Source organism: Pithys albifrons, chromosome 8 (assembly GCF_047495875.1).
Source record: "Pithys albifrons albifrons isolate INPA30051 chromosome 8, PitAlb_v1, whole genome shotgun sequence".
Taxonomy (NCBI): Eukaryota; Metazoa; Chordata; class Aves; order Passeriformes; family Thamnophilidae; genus Pithys; species Pithys albifrons.
This window is the reverse complement of record NC_092465.1, coordinates 5,297,259-5,323,678: the sequence shown is the minus strand read 5'-3', so window position 1 is coordinate 5,323,678 and position 26,420 is coordinate 5,297,259. Positions and strand designations below refer to the sequence as shown.

Here is a 26,420-nt window from a genome sequence, read left to right as displayed (position 1 = left end):
GTTTATCAATTAGGACAAAGGCCTCGACTTGCTTATCTCAAAGCCTCAGTGCCAGCATGCAAACTTGACAGGAAATGCAAGTAGCCATGGTGATGTTACCCTTTTTCTGGGTGTACAGCAATAGATCTTGGCTGGTCCAAGCCCTGGGATATAATGACATAGCGGAATGAGCCGTTGAGCCTGGCAACTTCAATTAAGTTGAAGCCATGATCCGTCCAATATATGTTACCTAGGAAAAGCACAGGACAGTCACTGCACAGGGAAAAGGATACCAGAAAAGTGTTTCAATCTTAAGCATGTAAGGTAGGACCAGGAACTAACTGCTGTATTTCCATTTACATGTATCATATTTGTGATTTATACTCCCATTCAGCCTTCCAGTTTAGAGTACAAACTTGTATTTGTGGTTGTCACCATTGAAACTGTCCATCTAAGAAGTCGTATCCAAGATATAGAAATAATTTACCAACATGTGCAATATTAGAAATTAGAACTAAAAGCAAACCAGCTCAATTAGTCTTGAGCAGAAGACACAAGAGCATATTGTCAGAACTAATGATAAGTGCTGAAGCAGGTTCAGACCTACCTGCTATCCAGTCCACTGCAATGCCCTCAACTCTTCCCAAACCATTGGTAACAATGTCTTCTTTCCACGTTTGGTCTCGCTTAGATCTGCTAATTCTGTTGAAACCCATGTCTGTCCAATAGATGGTATCATTTCCTACAAAGTACATGGCAATGACTCTTAGATTAATTCCAGTACTGCAGTAAAAGTATCCACATCATTTACTGTGAAAACTGCCAATAATAACTTTATATGATTCAGAGTAAGAAGAATAATGGCATCAAAATGATTAGCTTTAGTTTCCATTCATTTTCCTTTTCTTAAATTTTAATTAAAACATTTTTTCTAAATTCTAAGTTTTCTACCATTTGTTTAGTACTGCACTTATAGCACAATACAATAGGGCCATGACAAGAGATGGAAGCTACAACCTCTGCTAAAAATCTCAATAAATATTTTTCTTCCTAATGGACTAAATGTTTATCAAACATATTATTTTATTATTCACCATTCCAAAATATTTAGGAGACTGAGAAACTACAGTGTAAAGGTGCCTATATGGTCTTTTTCTGTAGTAAGCATGCAGACTAAATTTTGGAAATAAAAAAAAAAAGCAAATAAAATGTGACATTTGAGAGCAATAAACTGATAAAGGAATGAAAAAAAAATATCCTCTCTACAGTTCAGGTGTTTTTTTCCCTGACAAGTATTCACTAATAGTATATTTTGGTGTTTTAAGGCATCTCAGGTGTCTCCCCTGCCATTCTACTGCAGTGGTGTTCCATAAGGCAGAAGAGAGGGACCACTTTGACTACTTAAACTCATCAGCCAGACTGAGAGTTTGGAGTGGCCCAAGCACAGACGTGCACTCCCCTCTGCTGCTCACAGCACCCTCAGTAAAGACATTGGGGAAACAAAGGGAGAATGTCCCTCAAGCAGAATTGTCTCTGTTTCCACTGACTGAGCTCTGGGTTAACAGGGCTGCAACCCACAGTCTGCTTTCAAAGCCATCAGCTGGGACCTTCTGAGGGAGCTATTTTGTCTGGGAAAAACATTGCTCAGAGAAATCAAGTAATACCTGTTCCTTCTTTATTTTTTCATACTTTTTACATTTGCTTTTAATTCCATAAAAGCAAGTGTGTATGTGTATTTATAGAATACTTGTATTTCTATATATAAATATAGAAGTATTACCTACCTAAATACATAGAAATATTCTAATCAATACATATATGTATCTGTGTGTATGTAAATATTTATAGATAGATAGAAAGATAAATAAATAGATATACACACATAAATAGACACACACACATATATATACAGATATAGATAGATAAAGGAAAAAAAAGAGAAAAACAAAACTTGCTCAAATAAACAGATTTATTTGAGAAAAAACCACACTGGTATGCTCCATAAGCTTAGCCACATCATCAATAAATAAATGACAAATTCTGACGTCAAGGAATCCAAACATATATGAGAGTCATCTATTTTGTTACTTATTTCAAATGAGTATGAAAATTAAATACATCTTAATACCATCTGCATGCACATTCTATGATAAGATACTGATCTACGGTTGGATGGAAGTGCATGTCACATACCCTTCAGTGGGATACAAGATACATAGAATTACTACAAAGTCTTATCTGAAATTGCATAGTTAATAAAGGCTACCAAAACTATTATGTTTATCAACTAGATAAGGTGCCCTACAAGTAAATTTGACGTGTTTCATATTCCAGTTTAATTCATCTCCATAAAAATACCCCCCTTTGTATTCAGACCATGACTAAGTCAGCCATGCAAGCAAGAATGCACACAGCAGCTCTGAAGCTGTTGGAAGAACACAGAGATCTCTGTGGTTTCACTTTCCTCACTAAATCTTAATGCATATAGCATCATATTTTAGTGCTGTTTTCTTAATGCCTTACAGCAAACACTGACAATTAATTTCATTTAATGCATTGGTATTTTGCCAGTCAGATCGTGTAACTCAACATACAACATATTTGCTGAGTATCACCCCTTTTCACCTCCAACCAGACCAAGCTTTGAAGTACAGAGCACCTCCCCACCATGTGAAATAACTATTTCAACAAATGCAATTCAAGAGTAAAGTATTTTTACTTTTACATGGTGGCCTTCCTGGAACAATGTCAACAGGAAAAAACAATGAGCATCTGCATTCACATACTGTGAAAAAGCCTTCAGCAGGAGGGAAGAATTAGTGCATCAGTGCCATGATCTTTAACAATTCAAAAATGAAAGCTTTCTTAGATCTCACTCAGTTTTATAAACCTATGACTTAACACTGGCAATCCTACACCTCAACAGCCTCTAAAAAAGTCCAAAGGTCAAAACTACTCTCACGTCTTTAATTAGACTTTAGAAGTATCAAAACACAGGGGGGAAAAAAGGTGCATGTATCTTCTATCTCATTTCAGGTCTGCAAAAAACATTGCCATAAGCCTTTTAGCTATAGCATCTTATACTATGTGCATATCTTAATCTATTTGAGCCACTTTGCATACCTAAACATTACTGAGAGTAGACCAAAATTTGTGGAGAAAACCACCGAGATGAAATGTGAAAGTACTTCCACTTGCTTTCTGAATCACATTCGAGGTGTTAGGAATGAATTTACAAAACTCAAGGTAAGGTATCAAAATGAGAAATGTTCATGTTCCCTGTGCTGTAGCTGATCACCAGGCAGGTTAGAGAACCTCCCTCAACTCCATCCTTCCTCAAACCTCATTTGTCCCAAAAGCCAAAAACCTTATTCTTCCAAAATTTTAATTTGTTATTGATTACTGAAGTGAAAATAAAACTCTGTAGAAGTAGGAGCAAGGCACATCCTATAAGCAGACTATGCTCAAAACAAATCCCAAAACAACAAAACCCAAACCAAATCATGAGGTGAAAAATCCTCAATAAAATCCTCATATTGATATTTTAGAACACAAAGGTCAAATTTCAGTCTTCTGTATAAGACATAGTAATTCTGTAAAGTTTGCATGCCTTACACTAAAAACTAGTATTTTTAAAGTTAAGTATACTATAATAAAAAATATAATCTCTGTAAAAACCAACTGCATTTTCTTAGTGCTCTCTGTCAAATATACGTAACTAACCCTTCTCTCTCCTCTTCTATCTTTCCAGGAATGGATGAAATCTCTGTATCATAGTATTTTCCATCTCAGATATGTGGACAAAGGCATTGGTTTGAAGTGATTTTAATGTCTTTGTAGAATATAACTGAACTATACTCATGATACAACAAGAGCTCTGAATAGCAGCTGTCACTGATTTGAAAGTAAAATATCCCAGTATGAGGGCACTGTAAAAGGGTGAGTGGACATGAAATTGTGCTATGCAGAGCAGAGGTACAAAAGGATCAGTGAAGAAGCAGGCAAAAAAAAGAAGATTTAATGAATTTAACTTCTAACCTGTTAAAAAAAGATGAAGTGATATTTGTGAAGCAGCCCAACAGTAGATGCAGTAAAAAGTCTGTTTTTTATAAAAAGGCATATATTAACATACACTTAGGCAAAAAATTAGGATCTCTCAATACAGAATTCCCAGAATTATTTCAAAATGGAATACAATGGACCATGACAGACTGCCCTTTTCAGGAAGCCAAAGTCTGCATGTACATGACACAGGTAACTAAAGATTTTATTTCTAAACTGCCAGTTTGTAAACTCACTGGGTAAAAAAATTAGTCTAGAAGGAAGCCTGGTCAAAGGCTGATGGGTTGAAACTATGGAGGTGCAAGACATTTTCAGGCCACTACTTGGTCATAGATTTCTTATTTTCCGAAAATTAATCAAAAATTCAACTTCCAATTCCTTTAAATACAGTTGTCATTACTTAGAAAGGTTATTTTGAAAGCAGAGTTATTTCATTTATGAGAACAATATACAATTTTTGCCATCCACACAACAAAACACACACAGTATTTACCTGCATGGAAGTCTATGCCCACAGCAAATGAAGCCCCAGATATAGGCATTAAAGCATCCATTTTATCATTTGGATCAAGAGGAATTCCTCTAACTCCTTCATGAACAGAATACATGAGAAATGATTCAATACCTGTGGGAAGACAAAGTAGCCAATGAGAGCAAAGTGGAGCCTTTCCCAGCTGCAAGACTTGAGGAGGCAACACACACTCGATAGAGTTTTCCAACACTGCTCCATAGTTATCCAGTGATAACTTCACCTCTTTGAAAGAAGCATCCATGAGTTACTATGGTGTATTTATAATTAAATGTAGAGAAGGAAATCACTGTCCATTTTCAAACATCCCTTTATAATTAATTAATTAGCAGTGATGAAAATTAAAACTTAAGGAAAAATGTTTTAGAATTATAATTGAAGAATATTTTCAGTGCACTTTCTGTGAATATTCAGGATGAGACAATTTTAAAGAACTTGTGGAAAGCAGGACCATAAATAGTCTTTTGAGGCACAGGACTCACCTCCCCTGCTTTAGTCATAAACACTTTCTTCACAGACAAGAGAGAAACACATCATTTTAGTGACCAATGCAGTTTCTGTATTTTAAATGTCTACTTTTATGTTAGATTAATCACACTCCAGATGCACCTATTTCTATTAGTCAAGAATAAATGTTACTGTGTAGAGGTCTTGTTTTGTAGTAATTCTCAAGAATTAATTAGTCCTAATAAATAACAGCAATAATATACTTATAAAGCTATAAGGCACCTTGGCCATATGGTTGTTTTGAATTTTTCAGGAAAAAAGTAAGACTTCAGCTTTGATTATTCACAGCTCAGACAAAATGTTAATAAAATTAATTTAAAAAAATGAGGCTTTAGTTTATATTACAAGCAATACAATAAGCTGAGACGCCCAACAGTGCAGTCACTGTAGCCTATAATTTACTTTAAAATAAAGTATATGACCTTGAATAAATATTTACTGCTATTAATGATGGCTCAGATGGTCTGCTTTTCTGCCTGCATTAAAAAAACACTCCTGTTTCCACAAAAAGTCTGTGCAACACTAAATAATGAAATAAAAGTTAAATTTCATTCTGTCCTAATCACAACAGACACTGCCCTGTTACTGCTTCAATCAAGCATGTACGTATAACTATTTAACTTGAAATGAATAAAATGAGTTTATTTACTCACTGCAATGTTCCCATCAAACATAAATAGTTCAGTAAGCGCAAAAAGCCGTTTTACCTTTGCAGGCCATGCGGTTCTTTTGCAGGTTGTAGCCCACGGTGCACACGCAGGTCCTGCTGGTTTCTGATGTGGGCAAACAAAGCTGGGAACAGCCCCCGTTGTTTAACTGACAGGAATTGCTGCCTGTGCCATGATGGGACAAGAGACAAGAGCAAGCAAAACTTGAACAGTGCAATCCTGACAACAAATGAGTGTTGCCATCGACATATTAATATCATATTAATAATATGAATAGAATATTACTAAACCCAATCTGTGTCCAGCTAACTTCTTCTAAAAATTGAGATATGCATAAAATATTTCATATATTCATACATCCTTCCCTGCTTCACTCCTGCAGCATTTTATCCACACATTTTCCTTCAAAATATAAATAACTCGGTTTTCTGAAAAACCGTCCCATTTTGAAGTAAAAGCATATGAAAAATCTGAAACTACTACATGATTTTTGAAATGGCAAGATGTAATCTCACTGACAATAATCTAGAAGATGTATCTTAGTCTAGACCATGAGCAAATCATTGATCATATCACATTTATTCATCAAATGTTATATTACCCTTGTTATCTTCATGAACCAGTGTTTTTAACATATATAAGATATATTCTAAAGTGATCTCCCAAATCCATGCTCCTACTGCTTAATTAATACAGTATTTACTTTTAAGTAATAGATGAATGTTTTTAAATAAGATTTATAAAAAAAACATTATACATAGCACACTAAACACATCTCAGAAATGTGAAGTCTCATGAAGAAACATTAAAAGCCATTAAGACATTCAAGGAATTAGTTGATTGCAAGTTACCAATGTCACAAGAATCAGAGTGCTACTTGTCACATTTATTTTTGCATTCCTAATTTTGAAGTGGAAAGCATTTCTTCACCTAAAATCACAGAAGTTTTCTTCTCTGCAGCAGCCCCCCAGTTTTGCTGACATTTGGGCCCTCATAAACTGTGTGACTCCATGGTTGGGAGTTAAAGCATTTTAAAATGATAGAGACATTCCTGAATGCCTGAAATTGTATTATTTACTCTTCCACCACACCTACAACTAAGGGTCAGGCTCTTCCCACCCTGATTGCTTTTAGTAACTAGAACCTGAAATAAACTCTTTCCAAAGAAACTCATAAATGTTTTCATCACTAATCTCTGAATCCATACAACTGTTTGCCTGACCTCAAATTCCACCATTTTTATATTATGTTACCTCCCACTTTGCCAAGTAAGATTTGCAGCATTAGCAATATCTCTTCATTTTTCTGCTGTCTCAATTTTGACTTATACCATTGTCACTTCTGTCAACTTACATGAATTAAACCATTTTCAAGATAGATAATGAAGAATAATAATGAATTCTCTCATAATACTTCACTTAATATTTCAATAATTTGATATGAGGTACACATGGTAAGCCTGTTTTTGATTAAAAATTTTAAACTCTCTAAAGGGACTTCAAACTTCACTATAGTGTAAACATCTGAGAATTAAAATATATCAGGAAAATATGTTAAATCAATTATATTATTATAGTCAATAATTTTAAAAAAAGTATTTTTACCAATACAATTTCTTTTATCACTGAATTACATGAAATCCTTATTATTTTCTTCTAGCCACATTTGGAGAATAACATAAGAAAAGATACTGTGCCCTCTAAAAGCTGGTTATACATATTAAAAATGCAACCCACCTTGCTGTGCTGCTTTATCATACACTTTCATATGTACAACACCTGCAGTTTTGTTTCTCAGGACAGTTGGGTTCCTTCCATCTTTTTTATTGCAGGTTCCAATCTGAGCCAAGTTCTGATCTGCCCACCAAAGCTTTTTATCTGTAAAATTTTCAAGTTTTATAAATTAATAGATTTTATATGGTTGGAACCTAAGGTGGGGAAAAGCTTTTGAGGTTAATTCTCAGATCAATTTTAAGGAAAATTGCTTAAAGAAGTTAGAGAGAGAATCTGAAGGTAGTGTGTTATTAAGATTCTGCAGACATGAAAACTGTCTTCACTAGTTCCATTTTTGCTGCTACAACTGCTGATTTAAGGCTACTGATACAGAAAATCCTAAATTAAAATGCCTTATTTTCCATACAGATATGGAAATTCTACTGACTTTAGGGAAGAAGTTCATTTTCACCAGTGAACAAAATTGCTTGCAATGCTAAACCACATTTTTCATTAAAAACAAATTACAATCAGTAGCTAAGAAATCATAAAAAAAAAAGAAAAAAGAATACAAAGCATTGCCTCCCAATGATTCAAAATTAAAATTGCTTTTATATCAAATCAAACCTCAGTGAACTCTGATTGTCCTTATCACAAGAGTCCACACAAGTGTATGATGAAATGGCCACAGTGTTCAGCCCCATAGGTAGATGTGGCACTTGGGGACAGGGTTTAGTGATGGACTTGGCAGTGCTGGATAATGGTTGGACTCAATGATTTTAAAGGCTTTTTCCCAACTTTAATGATTCCATTTCACAGCCCACAACAAGGTTCCCAGTGTCTGTTTCTCATTTTCTTTGGCTGCCAGAACTCCCCACCTGAGTCCTTACTCTCTGCACAGTCCCAGAGAGCACCATGACCTTTCAACACATTGAAGGTTTTCAGTTTCTCTTGGCTTAGTCAAGTCATTCACCTCAGTGACTGGGTGACACTTTGTAGGCTTCCATGCCAAAATAGAAGTAAGAGATGCTATGAATTTAAAATTATATTTCTGATGATGCACAACCTGTATTTTCCAATATTCTTAAAGATATTTAAGCTATTCTTCTAGTAAAATGCAATCAATCAAATAAAACCTCTCTAGTACTACTCTTCTAGGAAATCTCAGTGAAGAAATAAGGTTTCATTGGCCAATCACTGTTATATCCTCTGAGTTAACAGAGTGGTGTAAAACCAAGTGGAAGGAGCTCCTCTCTCCTCTCAGTCTTTTGGAAAAGTAACTCTTTGAACAAACTGAGCTAGGTAACATTTTAACATCATATTATCTCGGACCTAGATTTGACCAGGAGTCTCAAGGGGAACACAACATAATTCTTTTGTGTATGTTTAATTTAACTACAAAAGGGAAAAGAACAGAAAATTATAGCAGCAATTTTATTTCAACTCTGTCTTCAGTTTGTTATGTGTATTTTTAAACTGGAATGATGCAATGGTGGTACATGAACAGGACACTTGCTTTGGTTACTAAACAAATACTGCTCTGCAGTGAGTTAAGATTTCACTCGTGACTATATCATGAGCATTAAGTACTGTGAAATACAATCTCAGAGCTAAGTCCTGCACACACACACAAAAAAAAGTATGAATATTGCTTTTTCCCCTCAAAATAGCTACACATCTTTTAAACATCTAAATTAAATAATTGAATGGGGCAAGTCTGTATAATTGTAAGTTAAAGATCATCAGCATTCTCATTTCAGACAGAAAAAGTTATTACTGTAGATTAACCAAAAGTAAAACCCTAGACTCAAAACTTTTCAACTTCAGGAGCACTGCCTTTCCAACAAATATTGTGTATGAACTTCACTACTAGTTCATTTTCTTTTCAGCTAAACTAATTTCTGCCTATGCTGCAGTTTTAATTTTTAAATAACTAATTTATTGAGCCACATCATTGGCTGTTTCATGACAGAAACTGCAGATCTAAAAAATAATTTCCACTAAACTAAAAAGTTACAGCAGAAAAAGAATAAACTCTGAAAATATCAAGGAAAAAAACCCCAAACAACAACAGCAACAACTTTTCACAGCTATATGATGAGATCACAATGTACAGAATGAAAACATTCTTAATATAAAGATTTGGAGTCTCAAATGGAATTTGGGTAAAATTTAAAGAAAATCTATCATCCTATGCATGCAAAGGTACTAGAATTGACTGAGTCAAAACATCACTGTATGATATCAAGCAATTAATAGTAGATTGTATCTGATGAGCCTTTTATCAGAAAATCCTTAGAACAAAAACTGTGCTCAATTTTGATGATGTCAATTATAGAAAAAAGCACATGCAAGATAAGATTAGAAAAGTAACTGAGATTAGAAAAGTGACTATGTGCTATAATCCATATGTGAAATAATGGGAATTGGACTTCTTTTCTTTTTTTCCTCCTGTAAGATGATAACCCACAATCCTAGAGGTTTAGGCTTTTTCAATTAAATGTTTATATGTGAAGAAGAGTTTTCATTCTTCACAACCTCTCTCTGACCATGAATCAGAACAATCTCTTAAGTAACTTTGGTAATGGCTCCTGTCTTGGGCAGAGTAATTAGAACTTACTATTTTACATACCCAAACACATGCATAAAATATTATTTTTTGTAAGAGTGGAGTACTAAAAGGAAGCACAACATATACAGCTTTGGTGTTTTCATCATTTACTTCAAAGAAGTGATCAGACTCTTTTGGTCACTTCTTTAACCTTTTGTGCAAACCCCCAACTTTGGCCACGGTTTCAACAGTCACCCAAAAAGTTCAATTACCAATAATTATGTACACCACAAAGAGTTTCATTTCTCCCTTTGGGTGTTAGTGTAGAGCCAAAACTGCTTCTCCATGAACAGCTGAACGTTCCTCCAGGTTCCTCCTTTGTTTACTGAGCTACTCAATGAGACCACATCTGCTTTCATTTACAGTTCCCAGTACCTAAACCGTTCCCATCAATGGTGTGAGGCATTTCAGGTCAGAAAGTTGTTCTAATCAAGACAAAAACAGCACTGGATAAACTCATCACTAATCCCTGAGGTCCTTGACTGTGACTACAGGGGTTCAGTAGTCTCCTATATCATCAGCACCACTGGAAAGGATAAATCACAACAATTCACAAGTGAATACTCAAAATACTCTTCAAAATGATTCCTTTATCTTCCTCTTCCATCCCTGATAATACCACACCTGGATAAACATTTGAATAAAAATGTAACTTACAAATTCTACTGAATTAGGTGTTTACTCTTTTACACAGAGGCTTTATATGGTGCACTATGAGATGTAAGAGATAAAGACAGAGTGGGGAATTAAATGAGAAAGCTCATGCAAACACTGACATTTCAGGTATAGTGACAAAAAAACCCAACCAACAAAAACCAAAACACTACCAATTAAATAAATAAAACAAACAAACAAAACATCTAAAAAATATCACAAGACCAAAGAAAACACTAAGCCTCTGAAAAATCAACCCACAAATTCTGAAATACAGACACCTTGAGGTCAAATCTCTCACGACTACTTGCCATACAAGTGCCAGTTATGCCCTAAGCCCTAAAGCTCCATCTTTTAGCTGTTCAGAGACTGCTGGGTGGAAAACACACACTCCAACAGTCTCATACCAAAGAGACCCCAACATGTCACACAGCCATTTCTGACTACAATTCAAAGCAACAGTTGAACTTTCTCTCTGCACTATTGATTTATTTGGACAGTAGATAACTCATCAAGTATGAAGATATATTAATCTATTTCTATATTCATTTTAAAATATAGTAGATGATTTAAAAAAAACCAAACAAAGTAAAATAAAACCACTTTAGCATAAAGACAACTTGCTTTCACAAACTAGGGAAGAAACAACACTTTTTTGAACCATTAAATAGCAAACATTTATTTGCTCGATTATGCTAACAAGAGTGTTTGATCACTAATTACAATCCTGTTGCTGAAACTGGGTTATAATATATATTAAAATTGTTGTATTTATCCATTCTATTGGGAAATTAGCATTAAGCACAGCAACATATTGGGAAACAGCAATTTCAAATGCCAAAACTTGCTACACCAGCACTGTGGACAGTTCCTTGGAGATTTCAAGCAGTACTCTGAATGCAAATTTTGATGGGCCATTAGTTTTCATTAATGGTGGTTTGAGTATTTATGGAAGACAACTATGTACTGCACTTAGAACTGGGCAAATTGCCTAGATATATTCCATTTATTAATGTTAATGTAATGAATGGTGTTACGGCAATTAGAAGACTGATGACTTGGAAAATTAAGGTGTATGTATTTGAAGTTTCCTGATCTGAGCAGCCCCTTTCACTTTGCAATTCCATCCAGCAAAGTCACGGCCTCCACCATCTGAGTGAGCAGAAAAGCTTCCTGGTGTTATGTTTGAAACTTTATTTAGGATAAAACAAAAATCAAATAACCAATGTATCATCTGCCTGCATGACAAAAATAAATGTCAGCATGAATATATTTTGGTAATATGAACCCACATTTTCTGTCTAAAATGAAATACTGTAATTGTTACTTTATGTTTTGATTGCTTGATAATACACCTTGATGGCTGTATTATATACAGTTTGTGTTCAAAATCTGTTTGTGTTCTAATATCTGCACACCCATTGAAGAGCTATTATGCACATCTGATTTTGTTGTATTACTGATGGATTTTTTACATGACTTTCAACAGAAATAGCACTTGCACAGAAAATCATTCACTACATGAAGTTACTCTATTTTATATGAAAACCCCCAACCAATGCACAACAAATTATATCCTCATTGTAGAGTCTACACAATCTACATCATATTCCTATTTTGTAGAGGCATGAGTTGAATTTTGTGGGTTTGTGAAAATTGTATTTCTGTGAGGACCTGATACAAAATCCAATGAAATGCCTCCACCAAAACTGCTGACAGAAGCCCTCAACATCCTTTTCTTCTCAGCTATAAACTTACAGTAACTAATCAATACTTTTCTAGCAATGCTCAGTTTATGATTCAGAGCCATGTATCATTCCAGAAAGAACACACCAGTTTGGAAGCACATCAGATATTGCTGTGAGTTCCTTTGCAATTCAAATCTTGTAATATAATGACTCTGCTCACCAATTGAGAAACACAGTTCTCCCCATAAAGGTACATTTCCAAGTATCTGTTACCATTAAGGAACCATTTCCACTGAGTAACTTGGAAGGCAGGAAATGAGACCTCATGCAAAATGCCAAATACAACTTTATAACTTGATCACACTCAAGAAACTGGCTACCAGGAAAACTGAAAATCAGATACTGAATGATGCATTAAGTTCAAACCTTAAGACAAGTTTTAGAAGCATTTGCTTGTTATTGAAAAGAGCTTTGCTCTACCTTATAAGAAAATCAGAGATTCTCTCAAATGGAACATTTTGAATTTCAAAACAGTGGATATATTTAATATCAGCTTGTAAATGATGTCAGCAGCACATGTTGAAAATGATGCAGGGCACAGGGTGCTGTGAAGAAAATAAAGTGGAAAGCTAACCTAGTAGCAGAAGTAAATTACTGTTGGGCAAACACAAGACAATAAACAGTGGGAAGTACCAGACAAATAATTCACACGTTTTTTGAAGGATAAATTAACAAAAAAGGGCTGATGTTGCATGAATTGACATTTGAAGGAAAGATGAGAAGAGCAGAAAAGCAAATATGACTTCATGGATTTACAGAAACTACTTTGTAATACACATAGGCAACATAAAAACATTTTTTGTATGATTAAGTGCATGGAAAAATAGTAATTTTGTATATATTCCAATGCTTTACTTTCAAATGGAATATAATTTTCATCCCATCTAGGTCATGCTCAAAAAGGTGTAGCAAAAGCAGGCACCAAAAGACTAGGAATTTTGCTCAGCATATGGAAAAACAAAGATGACTGACACTACTGAGTAGAAAACCAATAAACAAAAGAACCAAAATACAGAGAGATGTGAATTATATATCTTGTTTCCATTTCCCTTAAGGATAAACCTGACAGTTACTTTGGCACCAGCTTGTTTGCTAACATTATTTTTTCATGTCTTACCATTACCTTCTCTAAGCTCCCACTAAAGAATATCATAGTAGGAAAATGTTAAACAGAGCCTGGAAAGGACTAAACAACAGCAAACATCTGCAAGAGAGGTGGCAACTTCCAAATGGTTTACAACAGCTAAACTGCAACACTAAAACAGGGGAATTGAAAGCAATAAAAACAATGAGTAGATTGAGGGGTAGAACTAGAGGAGAATCATCATTGCCTGGTGAAGCTCTGAACCACTCCCTAAGTTAGATAAAAAAGCAAAGGAAACCTGTCCTGCCTCAGCTGGCAGTGTCTATTGAGTTCATGTCACAGAACACAACCATGGAGTGACTGCTTCTCCTCTCCTTTCCCACTTTGAGATTAACAGAATCTCAAGATATCAGAACAGCACAGGAATTACCAAGGCTAACAAGAAGTCAGTCTTGGGCCAAGCCTCTCAGTCATCAGATTTTTATAGATCTGAAAAATCTTCTGGAATGCAAATTATAAGGTACAGCAAAACCTCCTGGAAACTGCCAGAAGATCTGTTAGTTTTCTGTCAAAAGGCTGTTCAGACAAGGAACAGAAGGCACTAGACAGATTTTCCTTGGGTGTCTATGGGAGCTCATGCTTTCTGATAAGGGCACTGATGGCTGGGGAAGATGCTTCACAAACAGCAGAAACAACAACAGAGGTGCTCCAAGAGATGACTGGTATAGTAAATTTATTAGAAATTCAGTAGTTTTTCTGACAATTCTTCTGACAAATCTCAGATCACTACCCATCCCCTCAAACCACCGAGGTTCCCTACACCATTTCCCTGGTTTAACTCTTGAGTACAATACGTGTTCTGAAGATCAACAACTGACCAGTGTATGACCTGGTGACAAACTGTACAAAGGGAGTCTCAAAATACTCAGCTCTATCTTCTCTTTCTGCCCCATGGAAACACAACCCAACAATGTGACAAGATAATTTACTAAAATTAAAACAAACAAACAAACAAAAATAAATGTAAGCGATCCAAAATACTGCTTTTAGTTGGGGATACACTGAGTGAAAAAGACAGAAAAAAGGGAAAGAGCAGATGTGACAGGACTCTAGCAATGAGTGGACCTGAATTCTACAAAAGTAAGAGTTTAGGCACAGGTATTGTATCTGTTTTCTTTTCAGTCACTGATGAATTGAAATGGTAAGAAAAAATTTGCTCAGCATATTCACAGAGAAAAAACATTCCATTCATGTTGTTTTGTTGTGTTTACTGGGGTTTTAGATAGAAGCAGTAAAGAAAATTTAGGAAAGGGAGCAAAAATGCCACAATAAACTGCAATTACTGTGATTCACCTGCTGCAACATCCTATTAAATTTGTAGGCAAGGAGATCAGCAGGGGTACTAAATTTTCACACACTATCATGTTCAATTATACATTAGAACGAATTAGTCATTCTTCTTTATTTATATATATTATTTATCACCATTTATCCACTGTAGATCTTTTACCTTGCTTCATATAGCAATGGATTTTCTGTTCTGACCCATTTTACATGCACAAAGCCTGCCTATGAGAACCTGATAATAAATAAATTGCATTTTTGTTGCCACAGTGTGTTCCACAATATGAAAACTTACAGGACAGGTGAATACAGAAACTTTTCATGTTTTTTTTTTCAATCAGCACATACAGAGTACTGTTGATAAAACTGTATTTGTTTCCACTTTTTCCCAGCAGATTTGTTTATGGAATCACACTGCAAAGGCATATTGCAGTTTGGCAAAGCTAGAGCTCCAAAACAAAGTTCTGTTTACCATTTTGGAGTTGGAAGAATTGTCATTACCCACAAAACCAAAGAATCCCAAAGTAAGAATATTAAAGGTACATATGCGTAAAAACTGTGCAGCAGAAACTCTTCCACCTCCACAGCTCCACAAATCCAACTACTTCTGTGCAAACAATCATGTAACACTCTTCTTTACATGAGAGCTATAATCTCTTTATTCCATATCCCAGTGGACCATCGCTGCTGTAGGGTCTGTGAACCACAGATGAAGACTTGATACCACAGACATCTCAGTGACAGTGTGAACAAACACTCTCTACATCTCCCATTAAAGGCTGTCAACAGCTCCCTGGAGTAAAGGTCATTTATTCAATCTATTTCTACTCACAATCCAATCAATGAAACCCAATTTGTCTATATTAACATTCATGATTCCTTCTGACACCAATCTTACTTGTGTTTATGAAAGCAGATATTAAAGCATCCCATCTCCAACAGACACTGACAGCATTTAAAGTTCAATACTGGCCAAATGTGGGTATAATAAATCTAATTTAGCAATTGCCACTTTACACTATGACATAATTTAAACCATATGCCTAGAAGTCTTTGTATTCATTTAGAATAAATTTCACTAGCACAACATCTACATGTAAATAATTATTTTGTAATTATTCCATCAAATAAAATATTTCTTAAGAAGACGGTGGCAGCTGGGGAGTCACCTATCCCAACAAAAATCTGCTTATCAACAGAACTTTTTATTGGAACATCCAAGATAAATATAAATATTTTTTCCAACAGAAAAGAGAGGTCAGCACCAAACATTTGGGAAAAATATTGAAAGCTCTAAATTTATCTCCAGAAGAATAGAAGAACCAATTCTGAGTGAGACTGGAATTTCTTACCACACTCTGTCCCAGCAAGGACCAAGAGCTGAAGGTGCATATGAGAAACAGTCAGTTTGTTGTAATATTTTTATAATACTCAGGAATCTTCAACTACTTGTTTGGAGTTTTTTTTAGAATTTTTTTGTTATGTTACTGTTCTTTCGATTTTTTTATAGGTATTTCTCAACTTTCTAAACAATTGTAATGTGTAAATGGAATATGTTTTTTAACGTATTTTATACATGGAGCAGATATCTGAAAATGCCAATCATCAGTCATTAATTCATCACCCAGAGAAATCTTCACAAAGTGCCAGCCAATTCAACAAACCAGAGCTATTCTGAACTAGGTAGGAAGAATTGACCAGCAAAGGAAACAAGCCATGGATAATTCTGTGTAAGGAAGAGCAAAACAGCTCCTTCTTCCAACATGCTTTACAAGTGACTACAGCAAATAAAAGCCATCAATCTGTTACCTTCACCTTTTGTATATACATATATGCAAGACTATATTTAGAAACATATACTTGTAATACAGATTGCAAACTGTCAGTTGAATTAAACACAAAAACATTTTTTCACAGACAGCACAGTCTCACAACTGAATGTACTGTATGCATTATTTACATAAAACCAACAATAAGATTTTATACAAGATTTTTGTATTTCATTATTAATTAGCTGTGAATAATTTTTAAAAAAGAAGTGATTATCACTGGACTTACCCATAATGGTTAAAGCTGTGGCTTTTGTTAAGTCTTCTTTCATTGATTCTATTATTTCAAGATTACCACCATCCAAGTTGCATCTGTTTATGGTTCCATTTCCTGAACTGATCCAGTAAAGCTTGTTCTCCCCATAATCTATTGATAAACCTGCAATTAATGCATACAACTTTAACTTTGGCTTGAATAGATAATATACATTTAGTGTTAAGCTGTTTTCATAGCAAAACTGTGTTTAGAAAATATATATATACAACATAGAATTATATTATCTATTCACACTTCAAAAAGAATACAATTGAAAAAAAGAAAACTTGGTCATTTATAGTGAAAAAATCCCCACATTTTTCAGAAAAATATGTGGCTTTTATTTCTCCCAGCATCTACAGAAATCAGTGACTGACTGATGAAAGAGAATTATCTGGTAATGAAGAATTACTGAAATAAACTGAGGTCCTAAGCAAGATCATTAACAACTGGTAAATGCAAAACAGGAGCCATCATTTATATTCTAAAATTATGAATTCATGAAGACTTAAAAAACAATCTACTTCTTTTTTTGATTCAGAACTATCCCCACATGCACAGCCCTCTGCTTAGAATGCTGAAATACCAAAATCTAAACCAAATTCCTAATAAAGGTATAGTATTAATTTTCATTTTGCTTCACAGTAAACTGACCTCACAATCAGTTCTTTGGAGTTATAAGCAAGAAAATTGTAGAAACAAAAATATTTGTATAATAACTCTCTAAACAAACAAAGCATATAATTTTTGGAAGTAAGAGCAAAGAACTAAGAGACAACGTATTTCAGATTTCTATAATAATTTTAAAATGCTCAAGAACTGGTAGCAGGACATTTTCAACAGTGAAAATATTCTTGGCATGGTGACAATTCATGCCATAATAATTTGCTTTGGTTCTAAAGCTTTCACAGAACTCATGTCATGTATCCAGCAGCAAGTTGCCAAAAAATACTGTATTTCAGTGCATAGGTCAACCTTTAGATATTGTACTGTAGTCTTCTTCCATCCTGTAAAGTGGAAGCTGCTTTGGAAACCCTGCCAGGAGGTGCAGCCCCCTGTGCTGCAGCACTTACAGCTGCCAGCATGTCACTGCTTCCTCACAAACATTTGACATGGCAGGTCAGAAGGTTTCTGCTTTCTAAGCTTCTGACAAACAGCCTTCCAGTTCCTTTACAGTTACTGATATTTCCCTCCACTCTGTTAATGTATCACCCAGAAGGAAACAACACACACTGAAGAGAGGGTAAGGACTGGGAGCAGTGCCCTCAGCAGAGACTGATCTCACACATCTCTCTGCACACATCTCGTGCTTGTACAACAGGCACTGCTCAGAGCAAGGATACATTTCCAAGGATGCTGGAGACAAGCAGCAGCACTTGCAGTGCTCAGTTCTATCACAGGGAACTTTCCTGGGAATATCAATGAGCCTCGCTATGGGATGAAGGTTTCCTTACTCCAAGATGGACAGCATTTCTTATTCACTGCAGCTCCTGAGCACCACCATTCAGCTGCTCACTGATTTCCCCCAGATGGGACCTGTTTGGGGGGTTCTTGTCCATAGAACCTACACAGCAACTACAATCCTATCTTTATACTTCAGATATTAAACTGGTGTTTCTGCACACAGGTACTGCAATACCATGGCAGCAACTGACAACTGAACATTCCTATCTCCTTCCAGCCAAGTCTACCACATTATTCTTCCCAAAACACTTTCCACCTATTACCAACCTTTGTGACATGTTATTTCTGATGCAGGCAGAGCATGTTTAGATTTTTTCGGGAATTGTCCTGTGTTTGCTAATGAAAACAGGTGACTTATTAGACAAAAGCAACACAGATACTCATGATGCATTCTAATATGGGTGGGTGGCTCAAACCTTCTGACCCAGCTGCTCAAGTCAATCTGAACAGAGGATTGTACACTACTGGTATCAGGGAACTCCAGGGATCAAATGATCTGCCCAACAAAGAGTAAAATTAAGCATTAATTCAGAATCCCTGAGAATACAGTTGAATGGTACTCCAGTGACCAGTTCCTTTGATAACCAATATATGTGTGTTACAATTTGAGCCTTTTAGAACTGCAGAATGAAGCGGAAAGTCATATCTAGTATATATGAGTTAAGATAAAAATAAAAGACACCATCTGTCATTCTAAGAGTATCAGTTCCCAAATTTTCCAAACTACATACACTCTTGGTGATGATACAAAGTACTGTAATTGAAAAATCAACTTATTTTGATAACACTCAAACAGAAAAAAAATCCATCAGCTCACTTCAGGTCATAGACTGGAAAACTCTTCCTCATTCCTCTTCCTCCAAATTCCAAATTATGTATGAAAAAAACAAACCTCCCATCAATTACCAGGGTATCCAACTCTAATAAGCCAGATATTTTGAGTTTCTCAGCCTTCTACATGTGAACTCACCAAATGCTCAAAATTAGCACTGTGTGACCTGGAGTTTCACTTATGGAGAAACAGTTTCTCAGTTGGAAATAATAAATTAAGGCCTTAAAATTGCTGCTCTCTGCCTCTTCAGCAGTATTTTCTTGTTCTTAGCATGGGAATGTCTTATGATCAAGGTAAAGATAATTTAAACCACTGAACCAGGCATCTTGTTGATATTTGAATATAGAGTTTGATATTAGAAACTTAATACTTATTTGATCTGTAGTGTAACTGATCATTTTTCCTCAGACATGCAACAGAATATATTTTCATGTCCATCCTTGTTTACAAAAAACCTGAGCCAAGATGATAGCAATTAAAAAGTTTGCCAGCAATAGACAGGTACAAGTTTTTTCCCTTTACAAATATATTTATATATATATGTATAATCACACACACATATATATACACACACATACACCCTTTACAAACTACATGTTCTACCTCACATATATATCATGCCTCATTTGTATGCAATAAGAACCTTTGACCTGGCATATGACATATTTCAAATATCTATTATCAGATCTCAAAGGTGTTAAAATTAATCCAACACTAAAGAAAGAAAATATTTTTTTTCCTTTTCCAAATATGAATTTGCACCCACAGCCTTTGTATTTGGTTCAGTGGCTTCACTGCCACGCAAGTAACTCAATGACAGGAACTACAAGGACTGCAGTTTAGTACCATGTGACCTAAAATCACAGGATATCCTGTGCAAAATGCTGCATATTTCACATACTTCTTAATACTGTCCTAATACATTAGTTGTGCTTATGTTTCACCTTAAAATTAGGGGGTTTCCCATGCAAAAAGCAGATCAAAAGGTAACTGTCTCTTCAGGTGGATAGACAGCAAATCAGATTAACAGTGAAACAGTTACCAAGTAATTGCTACAAAATTCACTGAATTTGGAGTCTAAAATGCATGTCATGTTGCTCTTATGTCAATTTTATTGAATTCATTAGATAATTTTTGGTTCTGCTTGCTTAAAATATTCAGTTTTGAAAAAAAAATGCTTTAAAATATATTTATTGATGGGACATTAATAGGCCATCAATTGACATAACCACTCTAATTCTCTAGAAAATGAAATTAAGAGATGCGAACAACAAAATAAAAAAGGTAAATATAGAGAGAGCTTTTTATTTCTTTCCAAAAAGTGCCCTATTTTATTATCCACTGTATGAAATCTTAAGTATTAAAACTAAGGCTAAGTCATTATATGAAATGTTTGCTTCAACTATTGCTTTTTATTCTGTGTAAAAGGTTAAGAGTCAATTTATGTCTTGCTCGTGCAGCCGGGATTCTGGTGAGGAAGGACCTACGTTTGCAGTCAAGGCACCCTCTCACAGATATCCATAACTTATTAAACCCCTGATCTCTACTTTTTATTTAGACCATGATATAAAGATGGGGAAATACAGCAGGGTTGTCCTTCAGCCAACTGTAACCCTAGAAGTTGATAATACTTTACTACTACAGTAAATTTCAGCTAGAATGGGCCAAAAATAAATTAATGTGTGAAACAAAATTACATGAGAGTTGTTCATCTTTTTATGCCTGTTCTTATCCCTGTTATGCATTAAATGGAAAACATCATGATATACTTAAATAGTAGCTCAAGATAATGCCCATAATAAATCACCTACATAAAAAAGAAACAGGAAAAAACTTATTTACCAACAGGATCTTTTTGATTCTGAAAGAGTATTTTGCTGTTGCTGCCATCCATGTTTGCCATGTTAATTGTGTTTCCATCCGTCCAGTAGAGTTTACTGGAGAAGAAAATGAACATATTGAAAATATTGCTTATTAATATGGGTATTTTTAATGTGTCACTAGTGAAAACAATCAACAGGTTAGAAGGAGACAAAATGTACTACCAATTATTACATGATTTAATCAACAGCTTTGGCAGGGAAGCAATTTTCAGGTAAGAAATTTTCAGAAAAGTTTTCAAACTCGTGTTTAAGTTTGAAAGAAAAAAGAATGGGCAAGCTGAAAAGAGAAATGAAGAAGCAATCTTCTGGTGACCATTATTGCAGTTTATTTATTAAAAGCACAGATACCTTACCCTTTTACTGGGTGAACTGCAAGACACTGAGGTTTGTCAATTCCATGGATGATTGAGGTTTTCAAGGAACCATCCAAATGGGCCACATTAATTTGTGTTTCATCAAATTCCGAGCTAATCCAATATAAATTACGGGATATCCAATCCACTGCAAGACCTCTGATACTCTGAATATCTGCAAAAAGGGGAAAACAGTTGTGCTTTTGGTTTTATTTCTGGATTAAAAAAAACAACTATTTCTTCTACAGTTTGTTAACAATATTGTGCAATATTTAACTCAGATGCATTTATTAACTCATTGCCAAGAATTCATAACCTTTATTTTTCTTCTTGGGCCTGACACACCTGAAATAGAAACATGAACATGAAAATCACACTGAATATTCATAGTATAAAACCTGTTGTCCAAAAATAAAAAGCACACTGATGGTGAGCTTTTGCAGTGTATTTTTCTAATTAAGAAAGCATTTATTACTCAGTGGCTTTCTCAAACAATGCTATGATGAAGTTCTAAACTCTAATTCCTTCTTCAGGACCAGGAGGCTCAGGGCAGAGGATCTGAATTAAACTCACTGATCTAGAGGACAGTGCTATAGCACAGAAGTAGATACACCACTCAAGTAATTTTCAGGTTTTATTTCTGAAGGCTTTGAAGATTCCAAGTTACTCATCTGCTCTCCTGGAAATGGCTAAACATCTGCCAGCTGATGGAAGAAGGGAATGAATTCTTTATTTTGCTTTGCTTGTTCACATAGCTCTTATTTTTCCTATTAAATTGTTTTTTTCTCAACCCCCAACGTTTCTCACTTTTCCCCTTCAGATGCAGTTCCCCATCCCACCGTGGGCTGGGATTGAGCAGCTGAGGCAGCAAAACAGGAGCATGATCAATTTGGTTGCTTTATATTGTCTTTGTATGTGATGGTCTTCCATAAAAAGGTATTAAAAGGAATGTTAATCTGTGTTAGTATCTGCCCTAAATACTGGGTATAAAGTCACTGCTCCAGCTCTAGATACCAACATGCCACTCTGCCTTGGCACAGAGCTGGCTCACATTGGTTCTTGTCTTCGTACACAAGGAAATGGGCCAAGGGTGATTCAAAGATTTCATTACAGTTCATGGTTTAAACACATTTTTTGTCAACTTCTCAGGGTAATTTCCACTGACAGAATTATTGCTGTTGACAGACTAACATGGCTGTGGCTGTGGATTGTTGCATGGGCACAAGGTTGAGTGGGGATTGGGCATTAGGAATCTTGCCAACCCCAGAGAATGCAACAATGAACACCAAATGCATAGTCCTTGACCCATTTTCAATTGATCCCTTGCCCTTCTGGGTTTTTTTTTGGTTGAAGGAAGTAGAAAATAAGCATTTCATACTCTTAAAAAGATTAAAGTATGACTTTGGCATCTTTGTGACATTGCCATAAGACTCCATCCAGTGAGAATCCCACTTGTATGTGCTTGCAAAGCTTCTTATATTCTCATAAGAAATATAAAAATATAACTGTAAGTAAATGAGATAGTTTACACATAATAAATAGTCTTTACAATGTTTTGATGTGCCAGAAAACTGTAATTTTGCAAACTTTTATATAATAAGTTACATCTAGAAAAAAAACCAAACAACTCCACCACAGAAGTTACCGTAATAAAAGGAATATGAAAGAATGCTGATAAACAAACACACATATGGCATGTTTTATTAAGTTCCTTGACAAGTTCTGTGACTTTTCACTACATATTTCCTATAATAAATGTTTTTATTCTATTCTCATTTAAAAAGCAAATAAGTCTCTCTGTTGGGCACCTGAATACCTGACGTAAAGAGCTCTAGGAGGCACTCAACCTTTTTCTAATTATTGGGAATGAAAAACATGGCTAATTGTTAATAAAGTTGTCTCTGAGACAGGAGGGGGAAAAATAGCCACACAAAATAAATGAATTAATCAATCTACACAGCCAAGTGGGGATATTGCCATGTTTGTCCAATAATTTCCCAAAACGTGCCAATACAGAAATAATTTCTTCTAAAGTGACACAAGGGGCAGAGTTTTAATTAATTTTCTCCTCTTCCCCTTCAAACATACATTTAAGAGCTGGGGAACCAGAGTTAGTAAAGTTTGCCTTCAGATACTTTTCCTATTTTCAAACAAAGAAGAAGAAGATTCAAGTGCTGCCAGGGGAGGAACTGACAGTGGTTACAAACAAACAAAACCCCACTACCAAGGACAATGCATTGTATCATTTTAATACCAGACCTACTGACACAGAGAGGAAGCAAACAGGTATGGACTTTATATTTCATTCACAATCTGTACTTCTGTTCAGAAAAAACACATTGCAACACCACTATCACCGAAATGACAAAGCTGCCACATCGTGTGTTTCACCAACGGTGCCAAAGCTGAAAGATCTGCATGGACAGGAAAGAAAAATAATTCTGACAGAGGCAATTTCCTTGCTAGGTCAGCACAGGTACCCCAAAGGACACAAGAAATCCTTCCATGCAAAGCTATGACAGGATATTATGTTTCTCCTGCCTTTTACCTTGATTCTTTCTACCCTCCCCTGAAAACATTAGTTCCCTTTTTTACTACACATATCAATCTTGTATAAAATCAATGTTAACATTACATTCCAATTTGTTTACATAAAATTGAATTAGGAATCAATAAAATGAACTAGAATCCCAAAGAAAATTCTGTTTGTTTATCGTTTAGATCAATTATCCAATACCATTGCACGACTATACCCCATTGAGAACTTGCATGCTCATATTTTAGCATGATTATAACACACATCTACCTAGAATTCATTATTTTTACTTCAATGCTGTGCCACTTACCTCTTGAAATGATGGTTTCTAAGCCAGTCCCATTGATGAAGGCACGTTTGATGGTCTGTGTTTTCACATCAGTCCAGTATAAACGTTCCTCCACAGCATCAAAATCTATGACAGTCACATCATCAATGTCAGGAACAGTGAAGGCTGTGATGTAGTTGAAATATGGGTTTTCTATGTCCACCCCTCTTATTTCTGAACGTCTTGCATAGAGAAGAAATTTCTTTCTTTCTGTTAGAAAAAAGGAAAACATTATTCTTCATCCTCTTTACATCTTGTTTAACAGAAATCCAAGGTTTTCTTTTGAGATAAATTTACCAATGTGTAAATAGTGTTCATCTGAGTGATCAAACATCTCCAGAAAACCTGCAGCCTTGTGACACTTGAGAAGTAAACTATTTAACAGAGAAAAAAATCACATGAAAGTTTAAATAATTCTGGAAGCTGGACATGATGCTACCACACTGCTAAATCAATGTGGTCTTATGAATGTGTAAGAAAAAAAAGTTAAAATGGTTTATTTAAAAATTTTGCCCTGCTTAGGGCACTTAAAAAAATAGCTTTTCTTGGACATCGGATCAGATATTAACATTTGGTACGAGGGGAACAAGGATTCACTGCAAACAACAATTGTGTGTGTAAATAGAGAAAGGTCAACACATGGAGCAAAGAGGGCAAACTGCTTGTTCTAATTTGCACCTCCACTAAATTAAAAATGATGATACACTACAGAAAAAAGAGAATTCTCACCTCCAAAGTTTAAATTACTGGAGCAAATTACTACGAATGAACAGTAAAAGTAACTTTTTTCCCTGCAATACGCCCTTGACATAACAAAATATTAGTTTTTTATTTCCTAAACAGTATTAATCAACACTAAAAAGAGTAATTTAGTACAAGGTTTTACAGATAATACACACAATAATTTGACATTTTGAAGGCTTCTACAGCTCTAAAGTGTTTTGGTTTTTTTTAATTTTTTTTTATAAAACTTCCCTGCAAAGCTGCAGATCTAACATTTACTCTTTGTGTTTTAATCCTTGAAAATGAAACTAAGGCAACTCTGGAACAGGTAGGGATTTAAGCCATTAAGCATCTTTTTGTTATTCAGTTTACCTGACTCATAATTTCTGGATGATGCACATTAGAGTGCAAAGCTTTCTGCTTTGCAGAGATAAGTTTTACCAACACATCACACACAGAAGCAGCACAAAGAAATGGCTGTGGCAGCAAATATCAAATCACCCCAGACCTCCACTATTGGAATGGGTTATCAATCCTCAAAAAGTAGTTGCCCCTTTAAAACATAGCATTAAAAAGCCCTGCAGAGATTGTGTTTGAGGTTAATTTGTCCAGCCCAAAATTCTGAAATCAATACAATTGTCAGGCTTTGGGAGGAAAACTCACCATAACACGTTTTCTTGTCTGAAGACAATTTCATGAGGTGTGGACAGGCACAGGCAGCACTTCTGTTGTGATTGATCAGACACATGTGAGAACAGGGACCTCTGCCCTCATTAGCAGCACACGGATTGGGAGCTAAAATTGAATAATGAAATAAAAAATGCAAAAACACCTTTGAGAATCAAAGTTGGTCAGGCTGGCATAAGCTACACTGGTGAGAAAGTGGAAAATATTCTATTGAAAGACAAACCCAGCCTCAGTGATTAACTGGGCTCTGATCACTTTTTCTAGACTAATATTAAATCTTGTCCAAGAATATTTTTTTTTGGTAATACAGACACACAATTTATCATTGTAACTTGATGAAGCCACTGCATAATATGTTCCCAGGGAGATATTAATTTTTCAGATTAAATAAGATTTAAATATATAGAGTCTTATAGTCCTAACCAGGACATGTGAAACGAAAAAAAATGTTAATATGAGGACCTAAAAAACAGATTTAATTTTGTGAAAGCTTAGTCAAAGCTTAGATTATGAGATGAACTTCAGCAAACTCAATGTTCTCTCTCAAACTGATCTACCCACTAGAATATGAGAGAGAAATCTAACATGCAAAGGTAATTTGAAAAAACACATGGCAAAGTAGTTCAACTTT

General features: G+C 35.2%; 1 protein-coding gene across 1 annotated transcript in view; it reads right to left on the bottom strand.

Annotated features, from left to right (window-relative positions):
- The window catches only part of LRP1B (LDL receptor related protein 1B), a 312,472-nt gene that overhangs the window by 159,343 nt on the left and 126,709 nt on the right, over positions 1-26,420 (bottom strand). The window contains exons 25-34 of the mRNA XM_071562122.1: positions 25,766-25,897; positions 24,362-24,589; positions 21,516-21,690; positions 21,122-21,216; positions 16,957-17,106; positions 7,482-7,622; positions 5,785-5,910; positions 4,535-4,666; positions 587-721; positions 100-229 (exon numbers count right to left, since the gene is read on the bottom strand). Of these exons, the coding sequence (XP_071418223.1) occupies positions 100-229; positions 587-721; positions 4,535-4,666; positions 5,785-5,910; positions 7,482-7,622; positions 16,957-17,106; positions 21,122-21,216; positions 21,516-21,690; positions 24,362-24,589; positions 25,766-25,897 (1,444 nt within the window). The remainder of the gene's footprint in view (positions 1-99; positions 230-586; positions 722-4,534; positions 4,667-5,784; positions 5,911-7,481; positions 7,623-16,956; positions 17,107-21,121; positions 21,217-21,515; positions 21,691-24,361; positions 24,590-25,765; positions 25,898-26,420) is intronic.